General features: G+C 31.8%; 1 protein-coding gene across 1 annotated transcript in view; it reads right to left on the bottom strand.

Annotated features, from left to right (window-relative positions):
* Window positions 1-221: 221 nt before the first annotated feature.
* The window catches only part of LOC136990525 (tyrosine-protein phosphatase non-receptor type 1-like), a 38,512-nt gene continuing 23,275 nt past the window's right edge, over window positions 222-15,458 (bottom strand). Inside the window, exons 3-5 of the mRNA XM_067288931.1 lie at window positions 7,548-7,648; window positions 7,379-7,477; window positions 222-410 (exon numbers count right to left, since the gene is read on the bottom strand). Of these exons, the coding sequence (XP_067145032.1) occupies window positions 237-410; window positions 7,379-7,477; window positions 7,548-7,648 (374 nt within the window). The 3' untranslated portion in view covers window positions 222-236. The remainder of the gene's footprint in view (window positions 411-7,378; window positions 7,478-7,547; window positions 7,649-15,458) is intronic.

Below are 15,458 nucleotides of genomic sequence, written 5' to 3' on the forward strand. Positions count from 1 at the left end.
AAAGGTTGAAAGCAATGTTCCTTTATGACTTCATTCCTCTTTTTCTTTATGGAAAATTCTACACATCTTCAAAATGATTACACCTTTAAGAAGTTTTTTACCCACTTTACTACTCCATGAAATAGTAACTCATTAGAGAATTGAATGAGTAAAAAAGTAAATAAATATATTTAATATTTCATACATAAATTTTAATATAATTAATCATAAATTTTTAATAATAATATTTAAATGCTTTAATAATAAAAATTTTTTATCAATACCTCAAGATCAGTTAAAAGAAGTTCTCGAATTATATAATTAGAAAAAATTTCTTCTCCTAAATTAGAAACTTTTAAGTTTACATCATTGAGATGTAATTCATTTTCATCATTTGGTTGAAAGGACGGCCAATATTGATGGCATTTAATCTGTTAAAAAAGTTTTAAAAATATTTAATTTCAATAGCAATATTAATTAAATTCAATATAATAAATTCTTATATAAAATAAAAAGTTTTGATTAATAGATCCTACAATTTGACACAGTTAATTTTCTAAAACACCTGAATTACATGAAATAAATTATTTATAGTTAATATTTATGGTAATCAAGATAATATTTATCTTCAGATTATAAATAAAATTATAAAATTTCATTGTGTTAAGACTGTTTGAAGTTAACAGTAAACTGTTTTCAAAATAATTATTATATTCATACTATGGGAATGAAATGTCTTCAATTCAGACTAATAAGTGAATTTGGAAAATAATCATATTATGACAAAAAACATTTCTGTAAATTCTTTATAAATAAAAACTAATAATTGCATTTTAATACTATATACAGGGTGTCTCAAAAATGTACCGACAAACTTTTAGGGGAGGTAGATAACATCTAAAGGAATGAGAATTGCGTAGGAACCCATAACTGGAAACGTCACTGTAAGTTAATAGGTGGCTGTACCTTTTACCATTCTGCATGACCACTGCAAACTATCTGATCTTTCTGGAACAGGTTCTACCGGCCTTACTTGAAGATGTTCCAGCAAATGAGACACACAACATGTGGTTCCAACATGATGGGACACCTCCCCATTATGGAATGGATGTTCGTGCACATTTGAACAGGTCTTTCCCACATTGATGCATTGGCCATGGTGGACTATTCCATGGCCAATGCAAGGTGGCATCCATGCTCACCTGATTTACCAAGCCTTGATTTCTTTCTATGGGGGGCCTCAAGGCTATGGTGTATGGCTTGCCTGTAGAGTCTGAAATGGATCTCGTGGCAAGACTCGTCTGCGCTGCTGCTATAATCAAAGAAACTCTTGGTGTGTTCGAATGTGTCCGGCAATCAATGCTCCACCTGTGTCAAGCATGTATCGCATCTGATGATGGAAACTTCAAGCATCTGTTGTAACATTATGAACTGGTACACCATTTGTACTAATTATGTCCAATAAATGTTTCCCATTAATCACTGTCTTGTGCCTTTTCAGATCTTCTACCTCTACAACCACTTTCCCGACATTTCCAGTTATGGGTTCCTATGTAATTCTCATTCCTTTAGATGTTATCTACCGCCCCTAAAAGTTTGTTGGTACATTTTTGAGATACCTGTATAATGGTGATCTCAATTATCCATTATGTAATAATTTCTGAATCAAATATCTTATTTATTTTCTTAATTTACAAACATTATTTTATTTCCTTCTTTAAAAGTGATGACAACACTTAATTCAATTTATATATAAAAACTTTAATAATTCCTTTAAAAAAAAAATTTGTATTATTCCTAACTGTACGCTACTACTAATTACTTAAAAAAAAGCTTCTAAATTATTTAAAAAGTAAGCAATTTGTTACCTCAACAGTTACTTTATCGTACTGTGCATTGTCTTTAAATACTATTTAAATTGTTTTAAATACTTATTTATTTCAATTTAAAAATGATAATTTTGGATTATTATTTCATTTTAAATCACTTAAAAAAAGAAAAGCTACAACATTTGATTATATGAATAAATAATAAATATACATACACATTTAAAATTGAAAAAATTGAAAGCATTTATTTAAACCTATTATCATAAATATGTATTTTTTTTCCTTTATCATAAACTAATAATTCCAGAAATGCAAGTTTTGAAATAGCTGTTGTAACCAACTTACAGCAACAGAGCACATGAGAAGTCATAATTTCAATCAATAATACAAATTGCATTATACAATTGTCCAATATTTCAATATTTTATTTAATATACTTCATTGTTTATTTGTTTTCAATTGAGAAATACTGATAAAAGTAGTTATAACAAATTACAATAATACCTCGACTTACATCAAATTCAACTTTGCGTTGGTTTTCAAGCAGTAAAAACAACCTAAATCTAACTTTATTAACATTTCACATGTTGCCATTTATTTCAACATAAATAATAAATGAAATATTTCTGTTCTTTTTTGTAAAAAATTAATAAACAAAGAATAAAATAAAATGCAATACGAACAATTACTTTATTGGGCTGCAATTTTCAAATTGTAAACCTATAAATTCCCACTAACTTCTGTCTATCTGTCTTCCCTAATCTAATCTCGAGAATGGAGTTACATACATGAAAATTGAGACCAAATATGGAAAGCTTAGGGGCAGGAGGCCCCAATTAACTATATATCAACTTCCAGTTTGAACTGGAATTCAGGTTTTCTTCAATTCAAAAATTTTCTCCAGAACAGAGTTAGATGGATGACTGGCATGTGTCTGTTCTTAGCAGGAAAAGTATTATGTACAGGGACAGGACACTACTAAAATCAAATTTTTTAATTTATTTAATTTAAAGTATGATTAAAAATTGCAGCTTGGCACTGTGATGGTGTCACAATAAATAATTTCCTGTGTAACATTTGATGTATCATTAAAGGCACTTTATTGACTGTGCTTTAATAGTTAAATATATATATATATATATACACACACACATACATATATTTATTTATTTTGCCTTATATTAAAACTGAGCTATAAAACTAGAAGGTTGTTATAGTGAAAAGATTTTAAAAAAGGAGAATGTATTTTAATTTTTGTTATTTCTTTAATTTATCATTAATTTACATGTATACATTTAAGGGGAATATTATTACAGATTTATAGGAAGTCTAAACAGCTATTTAAGAGGTTATTCAATTTAGGTCATTTTTCGACTTAAGTTGTGTCTTCTGGAACCAATTACCAATGTAGGGCAAGGTATTACTGTATTATATAAATCAATGCTAAAATTTGATAATTTCAGTAACATTTTGAATTTTATGGATTAATTCAGAGATATCTTTGCAATTTCAAAAAATTTGTTTGTTTACAAAAAGTTACAGTGATGTCACAATGACAATGATGGCTGATCCCCAATAACAAACGAAGAACAAACCCATAAAGTTAAAAATAGGACTAAAAATACAATTAATAAAAAACACATATGTTTAAAAAAAATTTTAATGTAGCAAATGGTCATACAGAGTGTTTTACAACTAGATTTAAATTTTTAAAAAAAAATCAAAAAAGAATAGATCTTCAATGGTTATAGCAGTCTTTTGATACCTGTAGACCAAGGGTGTCCAACCTTTTTGTTTCTCTGGGCCACATTGGAAGAAGTCATGGAGTTTTGGGCCACAAGTATATTATATATACTTGTGGCCCAATCCTTAAATATACAAGTACATTTAAAGCTATTACTATAATCTAGATATGTTAAAGTATTAAAACTTTATCACAAAAAAGGTTATTTCAAAAAATTATTTCTACAGACACTTTCAATTTTTACTTAGAAATAGATAAATTCATTTATTATAAAGGAGACAAACAAAAATTTATTTGAAAAACACAAATATTTGTTTTATTTGGGTCTCTAATTAATAAAAAAAAGACAAAACACCATTTTAAAGTGCACTTTTATTCAACTAATATATTTATAAATAATACATAGCCCAAAAAGTAGCCAATATGACAAATGATATTTTTTACACCAAACTAAAAAAAGGGTAGCCAAATCTTGCAACGCTGGAAGGAATACTAAATAAAGCTGAAGTTGGGTCTCAAAGGATTATAGACCCAAATGTGGGGAAAGGAGAGAAAGATAAAGAAGTGATTTATGTTGGAAAATTAAGGGTCAATATTTGCATAACAGAAGGTCTATTTAACCTTTCTCACTACTTTTTATCTTTTGGCCTTTCTCTCCTTTCCCCAAATTTGGGTCTATAATCCTTTGAGTCACAACTTCAGCTTTATTTAGTATTCCTTCCTCATTCACACATTTCCAAGTATTTGAAAATATTTCCTTTCCACTCAAAAATAAAATATGTATAAACTTTGTGAAACTTATTTTTTGAGTTTATGCCATTGAAATAAATAAATAAATAAATAAATAAAATTTATCGGATTTGTTTATACATTTATTGGGCTGCATTGGAACTTGCCTTGGGCCGCATGCAGCCTGCGGGCCACGGGTTGGACACCCCTGCTGTAAACAAACAATTTAAGTGTAATGTTAAGGCAAGCAAACAAAGAATATAAACAGGTAGAATCTCTAGAGTTAAAAGAAGGAACCCATAAAAAGAAGAAATTTAGAAGGGAGGAGACCATTAAAATATTTGTAAGAATATATTCTGCGAAAATAATTTGTTTAAAAAAACAAGGAAAACCTAAGTGCATGTTAGCAACCTCAGGAGAATTAGTAGAGGAGAGGTTTGCAAGCTTATTTAAAAGGAGGTAGATTTTAGCCAACTCTAAATGAAATTTAAGAAGAGTGAAAGCAGGGGCTGATGCCCATATAGGTAAAGTGTAATCTATTAAGGTTTGTACATTAGTAAAAAATAAAACCCAGAGAGTACTTTTACTTGAAATTACTCTGAAATTTCTCCACAACATACACCTACAGATTAAGATTTTTTTAGCCAATTGTTCAATATGATATTTAAAAGAAAGCTTTGAATCAAAGACAATGGCAAGGTTCAACACAACACAAGAATTTAAATAAATTAAAAAATTTGATTTTAGCAGCATCCTGCCCCTGTAGACCATACTTTTCCTGCTAACAACAGAGACATATCAGTCATCTATCTAAAATGTTGTAAATGGCATAGAACTAAGAAGTTAATTTAATTTAAACTGCTGAGAGAACAAACTATCCTAAATTTATAAAGCTTGACACACATTAGGAAATGTTTGTATAATATTAATTTTATGTTGCATTTACAAGTTTTTCTGTCATACTAAGATGCTTAACTGTTTATAATTCCATTCATTATACAGAGTATCACTGTTTAGCCATGTTTTACATTTTTGGGGGGAGACTTATTGCAATAAATAATATAAAGGACAAACATTTATTTTAATTATTAGAGTGACCCCTCATTATATTGTGCATGCAGGGAGACAAATAAGCAATGTATTAGATGGCAACTAATGTATCTATTCATTATTGACTAAAAAACTTTTATATTTGGAAGACCAAAAACGAATGCGATAAATTGAAACGAGTGCTATAACAAGGAGCTATATTGTTTTACATTTATAATATTTTAAAATTATTAACATTAATTCAAGTTCACTGTTGGCCCAAGTACCTCTTTAGAATGGTTTTAGTATTGGAACCAATGATGAGCAATGTTGCACTTTTAAAATGATTTATGTGTTATTTAAATGTGTGTTTGTTTGTTGACCAGTAATTGTATACACAATCAGCCATATATAAGAATAAATTATAATATAAAAAATTTGACCTATACAATAGTGTAGAAATTTAAATTACAAACAATTTCTATAAAAGATCATTTTCCAAAATACCAAATTTTTAAAATTCAGATGTGTGGAGGAACCCGTGACATCTTATCAAGGACCTGATATTTTCCTAGCATCACAAATTGACACTCCCCTAATTAAGGTGGTGGTGTCATTCGAGGTGGCAAGAAGGTGAGAACTGTGTATGTGGATGGTGGTGTTAGACACAGAGGCACAAACTTCGTTTATATATAACAACCATTTATTAAAATACAAAAGACATCTTACTTACACAGTGTAAGTTAGGAGATCTCCCTTGGTCCTCAAAACTAATTCAACATGATACCAGTGTTCAAACAGGATATGATGTTCATGTGATGATAAAGTTCTCCAAAGTTTGTTGCTCTTTATCAATGGATCAATGTTTTAGATATTTTCAACATATACTTATCTGAAAGATAAATACAGAAACAGGTTAAATACAGAACCTGATCTAAGACTGAAATTGTCAGATATTGAGCCTAACTTTGAATTGCTTTGTTCTATCAAACAGCCACAAATATCCCATTAAGAGTTTTTCCAAATGTAAAACATAAGAATCAGTTTGTTAAATTTATCTTGTTTTCAACTTTTATAGCCATCATTTTAGTCTTATTAATGTTTTATTTAAATGTTTCACGATTAATATAATCAATTATTCTGCAATATGTAAAATATATATTCTATCAAATGTTATTGCTTTTTTTTTACCTGTCATTAATGACTACATAGGGGGTTCGTCAAATTTTTTCGGACCTTTCTTTTGGTTTGCGAGGAAAGAAAGGTTGGGAAACACTGTTTTAGATGAACTGTCCACTGATGAAGAATGCAAAAAAACATATGTGGATAGTGGTGTTAGACACAATTTGTTGTTTCTTGTATCCAGAATAAAAGTTCCCGTCTCAGCTGGAGAGCTCTTCAGTCTTGGAGGGATCACTCTCTTGTCCAGTGGAATCACTTTTATCAACTTAGTGAGAATCCATTTGACTCGGGAAAATCCCTTTCAGTTGACCAGGTGGGAAAATCTCTGCTGTCTTAGTGAAGAGAATTGCCATTCTTGAATTTGGGCCTCTTAAAGGTTTTGCTTCACTGATCAGACATTCTGGTTGGTCGTAATCTCCATCCTCTACTTTTCCAATTGGTCCCTAGTTTGTTGCCAGGACCATTCAAGACAGAATTTGGAGATCAGACACCGACTGAAGATGTTTATCAAATTTGTCGCAAATCCGCCCATAATTCAGAGTCAAGCATTTTTACCGTTTGTAAATATTACCACCAGCTGCACTCATGTGACATTTGGTTTTATTACACATTCTATCTTCCCGTCTTCATGATTGTTGGAGAAAATGGTCAAATTCCCAATATGCTCACTCACAATATTTTATCTACTAAGAGCATTTTATATGAAACAACTTTTTTCTTTAAAACAGATTTTGGTCAAAGTTTTGGACTCTGGTCAAGATCTCACAGAAGAGTTCATTTGTTATAGTTAATAAAATGTATGAGAATATTCAAAAACATGTATGTATTACTTAAAAAAACAATTTTAATAATAATAATAATAATAAAATTAAAAACTACAACTTACAATATTTTTTTCAACAATTCGATTCAACATTATAATCCCTTTACATTTCTGCTCCCAAACCATTGCCCAAAAATGGCCTGTTGTTGTTGGCAGTGGACCCTTTAAAATTATAATATGTTTTATGATTTTTATTTACCAAGAATATCATAATGTAATTGCAAATTCTCACCTGTGTCAAAACATAGGAACGTTTGGCTGCAGGAACTGGTACTAAACTAGCATTGATGTAATCAGTATCTGCTCGTTGAAGACAAATGCGAGAATGATCATCTGAAAATTTAACACAATTAAATTATTATTTAAACAATTATTTTGCATTATATTGAATAAATTACATTATATATGAAAAAATATATTGTCACACAATAATAAAATAATCATAAATATCAGAATATTTTTCTTTGTTTGTAGTTTGTTGTTAAATGTGCATGAAAGATAAGAAACATTCCTGAATTTGATTTTATTTATTTAATAATAAAAGATAACTGATCTGTGACATACAGTCAAGATCATTTCAAGCCTTGATAACTGAAAAAATTGGTTTTTTAACATTTTAAGGGGAAAAAATGCATTTCTGATCTGTTAACTACTCTGCATATTGTAATAACCTTGTTAATTGGTGTAATACAATAGATAACTGATTAGTTTGTTTCACCAATAAAGAATTAAAGAGCAACAAGTAAAATATTGTATCAATTGAAAATTGACAACAAAGAAAACATTGTAAATACAGCAAGAAATTAATTTTCAAATTGGTTATAACACAAAATTTAATTCCAGAGTTGTCAATTAAATAGTGTTTTAGTATCAATAAGAAAGTAATGTAAAGAAGAGAGAATTGAGTCTTGAAGAAAGAGTGCAGATTGTACATCAGCAGAAAAAATGGCAATTCTCCTTCAATTATTGCAAAAAAGTATCAAATATCACGAGAAGGAGTCGAAAAAATAGTGGTCAGATATTTAAATAACAATACAGTGAGAAATTTACATGGGGACACTGCCCTAAGGCCACAACATCAAGAGAAAATGCCACAATTTTCTGTAAGACCACCAAAAACTCTTTTATAATAGCTAAAGAAATAAAAGAAGAGCTTATGCTTGAAGCCAGTGTTTCAACTATTAAGAGACGAATAAATAAAGTTTCCATGGAAGAATGGCTCGTAGAAAACCAATGATTTCAGCAGTGAATCAGAAGAAAAGATCAGCTTTTGCCAAAAAATCTGTGACAAGCCCCTAGAGTTTTGGAAGCGGGTTATTTGGAATAATGAGTTAAAACAAGAGTTGCAGGATGCTAAAAGTCAGAAATTTGTTTGGAGAAAGAAAAATCAAGCATTCGATAAAAATAAAACCGTGGGAACAATAAAACACTCGCCTTACATAATAGTTTGGTGGTGTTTTTCGGGGTTCGAAATAGGCAATATTGTTCAAATTCACAATCACACAAAAGCAGTAGAGTACAAACAGATACTTAAAAACAATTTTATGGCATCAGTAAGGAAAATGGAAATTGAAAATAAATTTTGTCTTTCAACAAGACAATGATCCCAAACAAACAGCATTGCTTCTCAAAAAATATTTTAATGAAAATGATATCAAAGTTCTTGAATGACCACCGCAGTCAACAGACTTAAATTTAATAGAACATCTGTGGGACAAATTAGACCGCTGTATTCCTCTTAGCCATAGAAAATCTTTATCATTGTACAAAGAAGAATTATTTAAGGTTTGGTCAGAAATTGGGCAGGATATCATTCGTAAATTAATTAACAGTATGCACAGTCGACTTCTTCACGTATTGGGTTGTTCGGAAAGTAATTTTGTTTTTTTATTACTAGAGGAATTGGTTGTATTTTTACCAGCCAATTTTATTTTAAACCACATTTTCACTATATACTTCAACAGCTGACATTTTAAGGCTTATTTGTAAAAAATTTTGTTTCATTCTGTACAATTGTTTTTTTTTTTTTGTGTCCCATCAAATATGAAAAATTGGAAGCATCATTTTTGGCATATTTTGCTTTATTATAACTAAAAAACCAAAATGCTGTTCAAACAAGAAAAAAATTGTGGTACATGTTCGGAAAAGATGTGTTGAGAGAAAGACAGTGCCAAAACTGATTTACAAAACTGCATTCTGGCAATTTTAATATCGAAGATACACCACATTCTGGATGGCCATTTGAAGCCAATGAAAACAAAATAAAGGTACTGATTGAAGCAATCTGCCGTATAACAACACGTGAAATCACTAAGAGATTAACTTTGTTAAACTGAACCGTTTATTATTACTTAAAACGAATTGGTTTCGTTTTAAGTAATAATAAACAATTCAATATGGGTTCCACATGTTATTAAAGAGAGATGCTCTCTATGGTGGGATTTTAAAGAAATTTGTTTTTGAGCTTTTACCAGACAATTTAACAATTGATTCGAAAGTGTACTGCAATCGAGTAAACAAATTGAGTAATATCATCAAACAGAAAAGGCCAGAATTGATCAACAAACAAAGTGTAGTGTTTTACCATGTGAATGCCAAATTTCACACAAGTTTGGTAACTCGTCAGAAACTGTTATAGCTTAGATGGGATGTGTTATCACACCAACCATACTCGCCAGATCAAGCACACTCAGATTATTACTTGTTCCGGTCTATACAAATTTTTTTTAACTGTAAGAACAATACTTGAAATGACAATGTCAAAAATCACTTGGATCAGTTTTTTGTAAACAACAATCAAAATTTTTATGAATGTGAAATCATGCTACTTCCAGAAACAATGACAACAGGTATTTGACCAAAATGGTCAATATATAAGTCAATAAAATATTTATTTATTATAAGAATATTGCCTTTATTTTTCTATGAAAAAAAACGAAATTACTTTCCGAACAACCCAATAATTCAGGCCAAAGGTGGTCCAACAAAGTTCTGATTTGACTCTTTCTGAATGTTTTATTTCATGTCAACTTTGAAATGATTTTGCCATACAACACAAATTTACAATTTGTAAAACATACAGAATATTTTCTTCAAAATTTTGATGGATTTAATGAAAAATTAAGTATTAAAAGTAAAATTAATGTTAATTTAATTTTTACATATTGATAAGATGATGATAAACTCAAAAGTTCAAAAAACAGGCTATGTCAACTTTGAAATGATCTTGACTGTATCTGGAAGAGTCAAGAGTAAGCGAAAAATATTTAGCCTGTTTGTATTGTTATTTTCTAAATTAATATACTGTATATTATTTTACTATAAAATTTTTATACAAAAAACATTCATCTATTTTTCAGATGATCTAATCATCCTACTTATTATTATTATTTTGATCTCTAATTCTGCTGTAGCTATAGATGAGAAATCTTGCAGAGATAGTTTATGTTACAAATATGAAAATATTTTTCAAAGTCAGAGACTATAGCCAATTGACATCAACCAAACACAGCAGCAGCAAATATCCATATCTGGATTTCTTGATCAATAAATTAAACAAACATAAAATATTTATTCTTTTGATAGAAAAATTCTATAAAATCTATCTATTTCATAAGAAAGAAATTGCTAAATATTACTGGGGGAAAAAAAACCCATTTAGATAATAATTAATAGCTCACAATATTAGTCAAAGATCAAATAAATATTTTTGAAAAATTAAAGATAAATAAATTATTCCTAAGAAATAGACTATTTTATATTATTTCCAAATTTTAATATAAGCTTTAAATGTCTTCCCATGTAAATGCAATATCACATGAAATTTTCATCACATCCCACTCATTAATTCTATCTTTCATTCACAAGTTATTATAATAACCTTTTATATATTTAATTATTACTTAATAATAAACTATTTTATTCTTAATTTAAATGTTATTCTGTTTTTTCTTTTTATTGGCAGCCAAGCTTTTATACTTCTGGTGACAAATCAAACGAAAGACGACTTCATACTGAACTTAATGGTTACACATTACACAAATTTATTTATCATTGAGAAAGTCTTTATTTGACTTCCTTTTCAACAGTAATTACATTTTTATATTTCATATATGATTTATTTTATCATCATCATATATCATTTTGTACATTTAATAAATTATCGATTGAATTGTAACATCTAATGAAACTTTGTTATTTCAATCACCAGTTTGATTGTTAATGGATAAGTTAAATATTTGATAGATTCAAAATCATGTAAACAATTCTTATGTAAAGCTAAAAATAAAGAATATAATGTAAAAATTATAAATACAGTAAGACCCTGTTTAACGTGGGGAATATGTTCCTAGATGACAAATCACTAAACGAAACAGTGTTAAATAAGGTCATTTTAACACAGTAAATACAGAAAGGGGAACATGCAACCAAAAATAAACAGATTTTACTTTAATTTTAAGTTATCTTTATATTAATTTGCATAATAATATATGTTAAACAACACAAACATATGCACACAGAAATGTAAATTTCATTTTTTGTGATGAAGGTTCTGGATCTTCTGAAATTCTTGATTTTTTTGCAATGGTATAGTCTAGTTTCATTTTTCGCTTTTTTTTCTTTCCTTAAACAAATGTCAGTAGCAGGAGATTGCATCCAAAACGCCTCATCTTGCCTTTGCACTCTTTTCAAAATCTGGATCATTTGCTACAATTTGATCAATGATTTTGGTTATCGTTACCAAACTTTCACTAAGGAAATCTGTAGAGAAATTCTTTAGGTTCTTCGTTTTCAGAATCGCTATTTTCCAGTTCTACATGAATTCCTTGTTCTGCCAGTTCTTGAAAGTCATTGTTGGTAAGGCTCTCACCAGACATCTGCAGTAACTCCTCAGTCTACATCTCCTACTTCTGCTGTATCAATCAGGTTGACAATTTGGTCAACCTAACAATACAGCAATAGGCTCTTCTTGTTGAGAATTCTTGGATACCTTCAGCCATGACTTCTTCCACACTATTTATCAGTTAATTCTTGCCAGGTGAAGTTGATATTGTCTATGGCATCCATAATGTTATATTTTTTCCAAAATTGCACAAAAAAAACATAGATTTAAGGAAAGAACAGTGCTACGACGAATTACCACCTTTTCTGATTGGTTGATGTATGTAAATAATCATACTATATATGAATCAATAAATGCCGCGATAATTTGAATCAGCGTAAATTTTGAGCGTTTTTTTCGGCTTCAAGCAGATTGAATTATATTGAATCAGCATTAATTAAGGCAGCGTTAAGCAGCCCTGTACTTACTGTATATTAAAGTCAATTGCAACTATTTTGATTAATAAACATTAGTTTTAAGACCCTATAATTTGCATTTATTGCATTATAGAAAAACTATCAAATCTTTGGAACTTTGATCAATTTACTGAAGATGTTAAAATAAAGGTTTGATATTGACATTTTCATAATTAAATGAAGTGATTTGATCAAATCTCTAAACTGGTTTCATGAAATGACAAAAAACAAATCAACAAAGTAAGAAGTACTTATATGAAAAGATAGAGATAAGGCCAAGTTTATTTATTTTTACTGAAACATATTGTAGATTTGTGGCACCTGGAGTTACAGAGGACATTATTTTTTTTTACAGGCACATCTATTTGTTTTGCATTTTACCCTGGATTTTTCACAGGAACATTTCTTAAACCCTTGACCTCTGAATGAAGATAATTTTCCAGCAATTTCTCGCAAACTTAACTTTATTGCAATTGCACAAATCATTATGTCATGATAGTCACATGCATTTATATTTTTCTTTACCATGCCACTTACTCAAACATGTCCTGATAACAAACTTCACCCGTGACTACCGGTACATATAAAGTCTAATCCAGCAACTTCAACCTTTAAATTTCCGGTACAAACGACGAAAATTAACAGAAAAAACTAACGTTTTCGAATCTCCATCGAGATCTTCTTCAGGTTCGTTAATGGAATGTCATGAGAATAGAACTCTTTTGAAGTTCAAAAATCGAACATCTCCAGCGTGCGATGACGATGCAAAACATAAGATTGATATAATAGACCTGAGTCTACTAACGTAACGTCGCAAAATATCAATGCAGGAAATAAAACCATGTCTACCATCGTGGATTGACCTCCGAGATGTATCGCCACGCGTACGATAAAACGTTGCTGTCTTTGTAATTAATGCATTTCCCCGATTTGGTAGCTCTGTAAATCTCCAGGGTCTCCAATGCCCTAATGTGGTCCGTTTTGAACGACTTCTTAATGAGGGTGGCGTTATCGAAGTCCGCTTTTACATCGGGGTCCGTGGCATACGTCGACAGGGCGGTGGTGTGCCTTTTTTTGGCAACGTCATTCTTATGTTCAGAAACCCTTTTTTGGAGGGATCTCTTGGTAGAACCAATATATACTAGGTCCCTTTGGAATCTGTGGTCTCTTAACGGGATACTATAAACGCCCGGTGCCCTTAAAATGCTCGGTTTGTCCTTGGCGTTTCTGAGAAGCGAATAGATAGATGGCGTTCTCGTGTACGCTAACTTGGTGCCCTTCCTTAGCGCTATTTCCCTGTACAAGGAATGGAGGTCTTTGTTGTATAGTACAACCGTGTGCTGGTCGGGGCTCGAGTTAGGATCACTTCGCCCTGCGGAGGTGTGATGCGCTGTGTTTATATTACAACACTTACGAGCTAAATTGCGGATAAGGCTACTTTTGTATCCATGGCTAGTGGCAATGTCTTCAATGTGTTTTAGCTCTGCGATCGTGTCTTCCCTTTTAGTATTATGGGTGAATGCCCTATTTACTAACGCCCTGAACGCCGCAATTTTATAAGGGTACGGATCCTCCGACCCAGCGGGTATGTACATAGGTAGGTAGCCCGGTTTGTAGTACACCCGCGTCTCAATATTGTTTATATCGAGCTGAATGGAGACGTCTAAAAAATGCACTCTGGTGTCCGATATTTGATCAAGCTTGAGCGTTAGACCAAACGGGTTGTTATTTACGATGTGCAAAAAATCATCGACCTTCGGCTCGCCCTTCCATATGATAATCACGTCATCCACGTACCTACGGTACAAAATAATGTCAGGCGTAAACATGGGAACGACATCCCTCTCTAATTGCCGTATAACCAACTCACATAGGTCGCCCGAAATTGGGCTCCCCATGGGTACCCCCCTTTTTTGTAGATATGTGGTATTGCCGAACCTAAACAGCGAATTGTAGCACATTAGGTGTGTGAGTTCCAGTACATGCTTGCGGTGTGCCGGAAGACTATATTTGGCCAGCAAGACGTCCCTGAGGGCGCAAAAGCAAGGCTGGAGTTTGATGGATGGATACAGAGCCTGAAAATCAAGCACCGTGAGGTGAGCGCTCTCTGTTAGCTGTGTATGTTTCAACGCGTCGACCAGCTCTCTGGAGTTCTTCACCGTTAAAGCATACTGTTCTAGATGTCCAGCCAATATGCGGTGTAATTTGTTCTCTAGAATTCTAGTCGGGGCTCTAGCTTTATCCAGTATTGGTCTGAGGGCCGGCGTAGGCTTGTGCGTTTTCGCAAAAGCAAAGAGCCTGGGCGTATCTGGTGACGCGACCACCGCCCTGTCCAAACCTTGCGCTTTTGCAAGGGGTGTGCTCGTGAACCGTACCACCCGAGCCTGTAGCTTGTTCACATAATTATCAGTCACCTGCTCACATTCAGTATCCGCGATGTATTGCATCATCATTGTTTTGTAGGTCTCTTCCTTGAGTAGAACCAATGCCCTGTTCTTATCCGCCCTTAGTAGAATAATACGTTCTTCTGCAAGCCATTTCTTGGTTCTTCTTATTTGCCACCATAAGTTCACTTTTTCATTACGCCTGCTATGGTTTATTTTCATGGCCGCCCTCCATCTGTAATGCTCCTTGTAGACCTCATCCAATCCGCGCACCATTCTTTCAATATCCGGCATAACTGTTTCCAGCATTGGTCTCGACGAGCCCGGAGTATACATCGGGCCGTGCGCCATAGCTTCGATTAGGCAAGCTGGAGGAACAATGCCGTCCCAGCAGACAAGTGGTGTGGGGGGTGCCTTTCTCCTGTTGGGTTTTTGTTTACTCATTATCCACTCCAGTTTCT

The sequence above is a fragment of the Centruroides vittatus genome, unplaced genomic scaffold, assembly GCF_030686945.1.
Source record: "Centruroides vittatus isolate TY-2023 unplaced genomic scaffold, ASM3068694v2 scaffold_944, whole genome shotgun sequence".
NCBI classification, from domain to species: Eukaryota; Metazoa; Arthropoda; class Arachnida; order Scorpiones; family Buthidae; genus Centruroides; species Centruroides vittatus.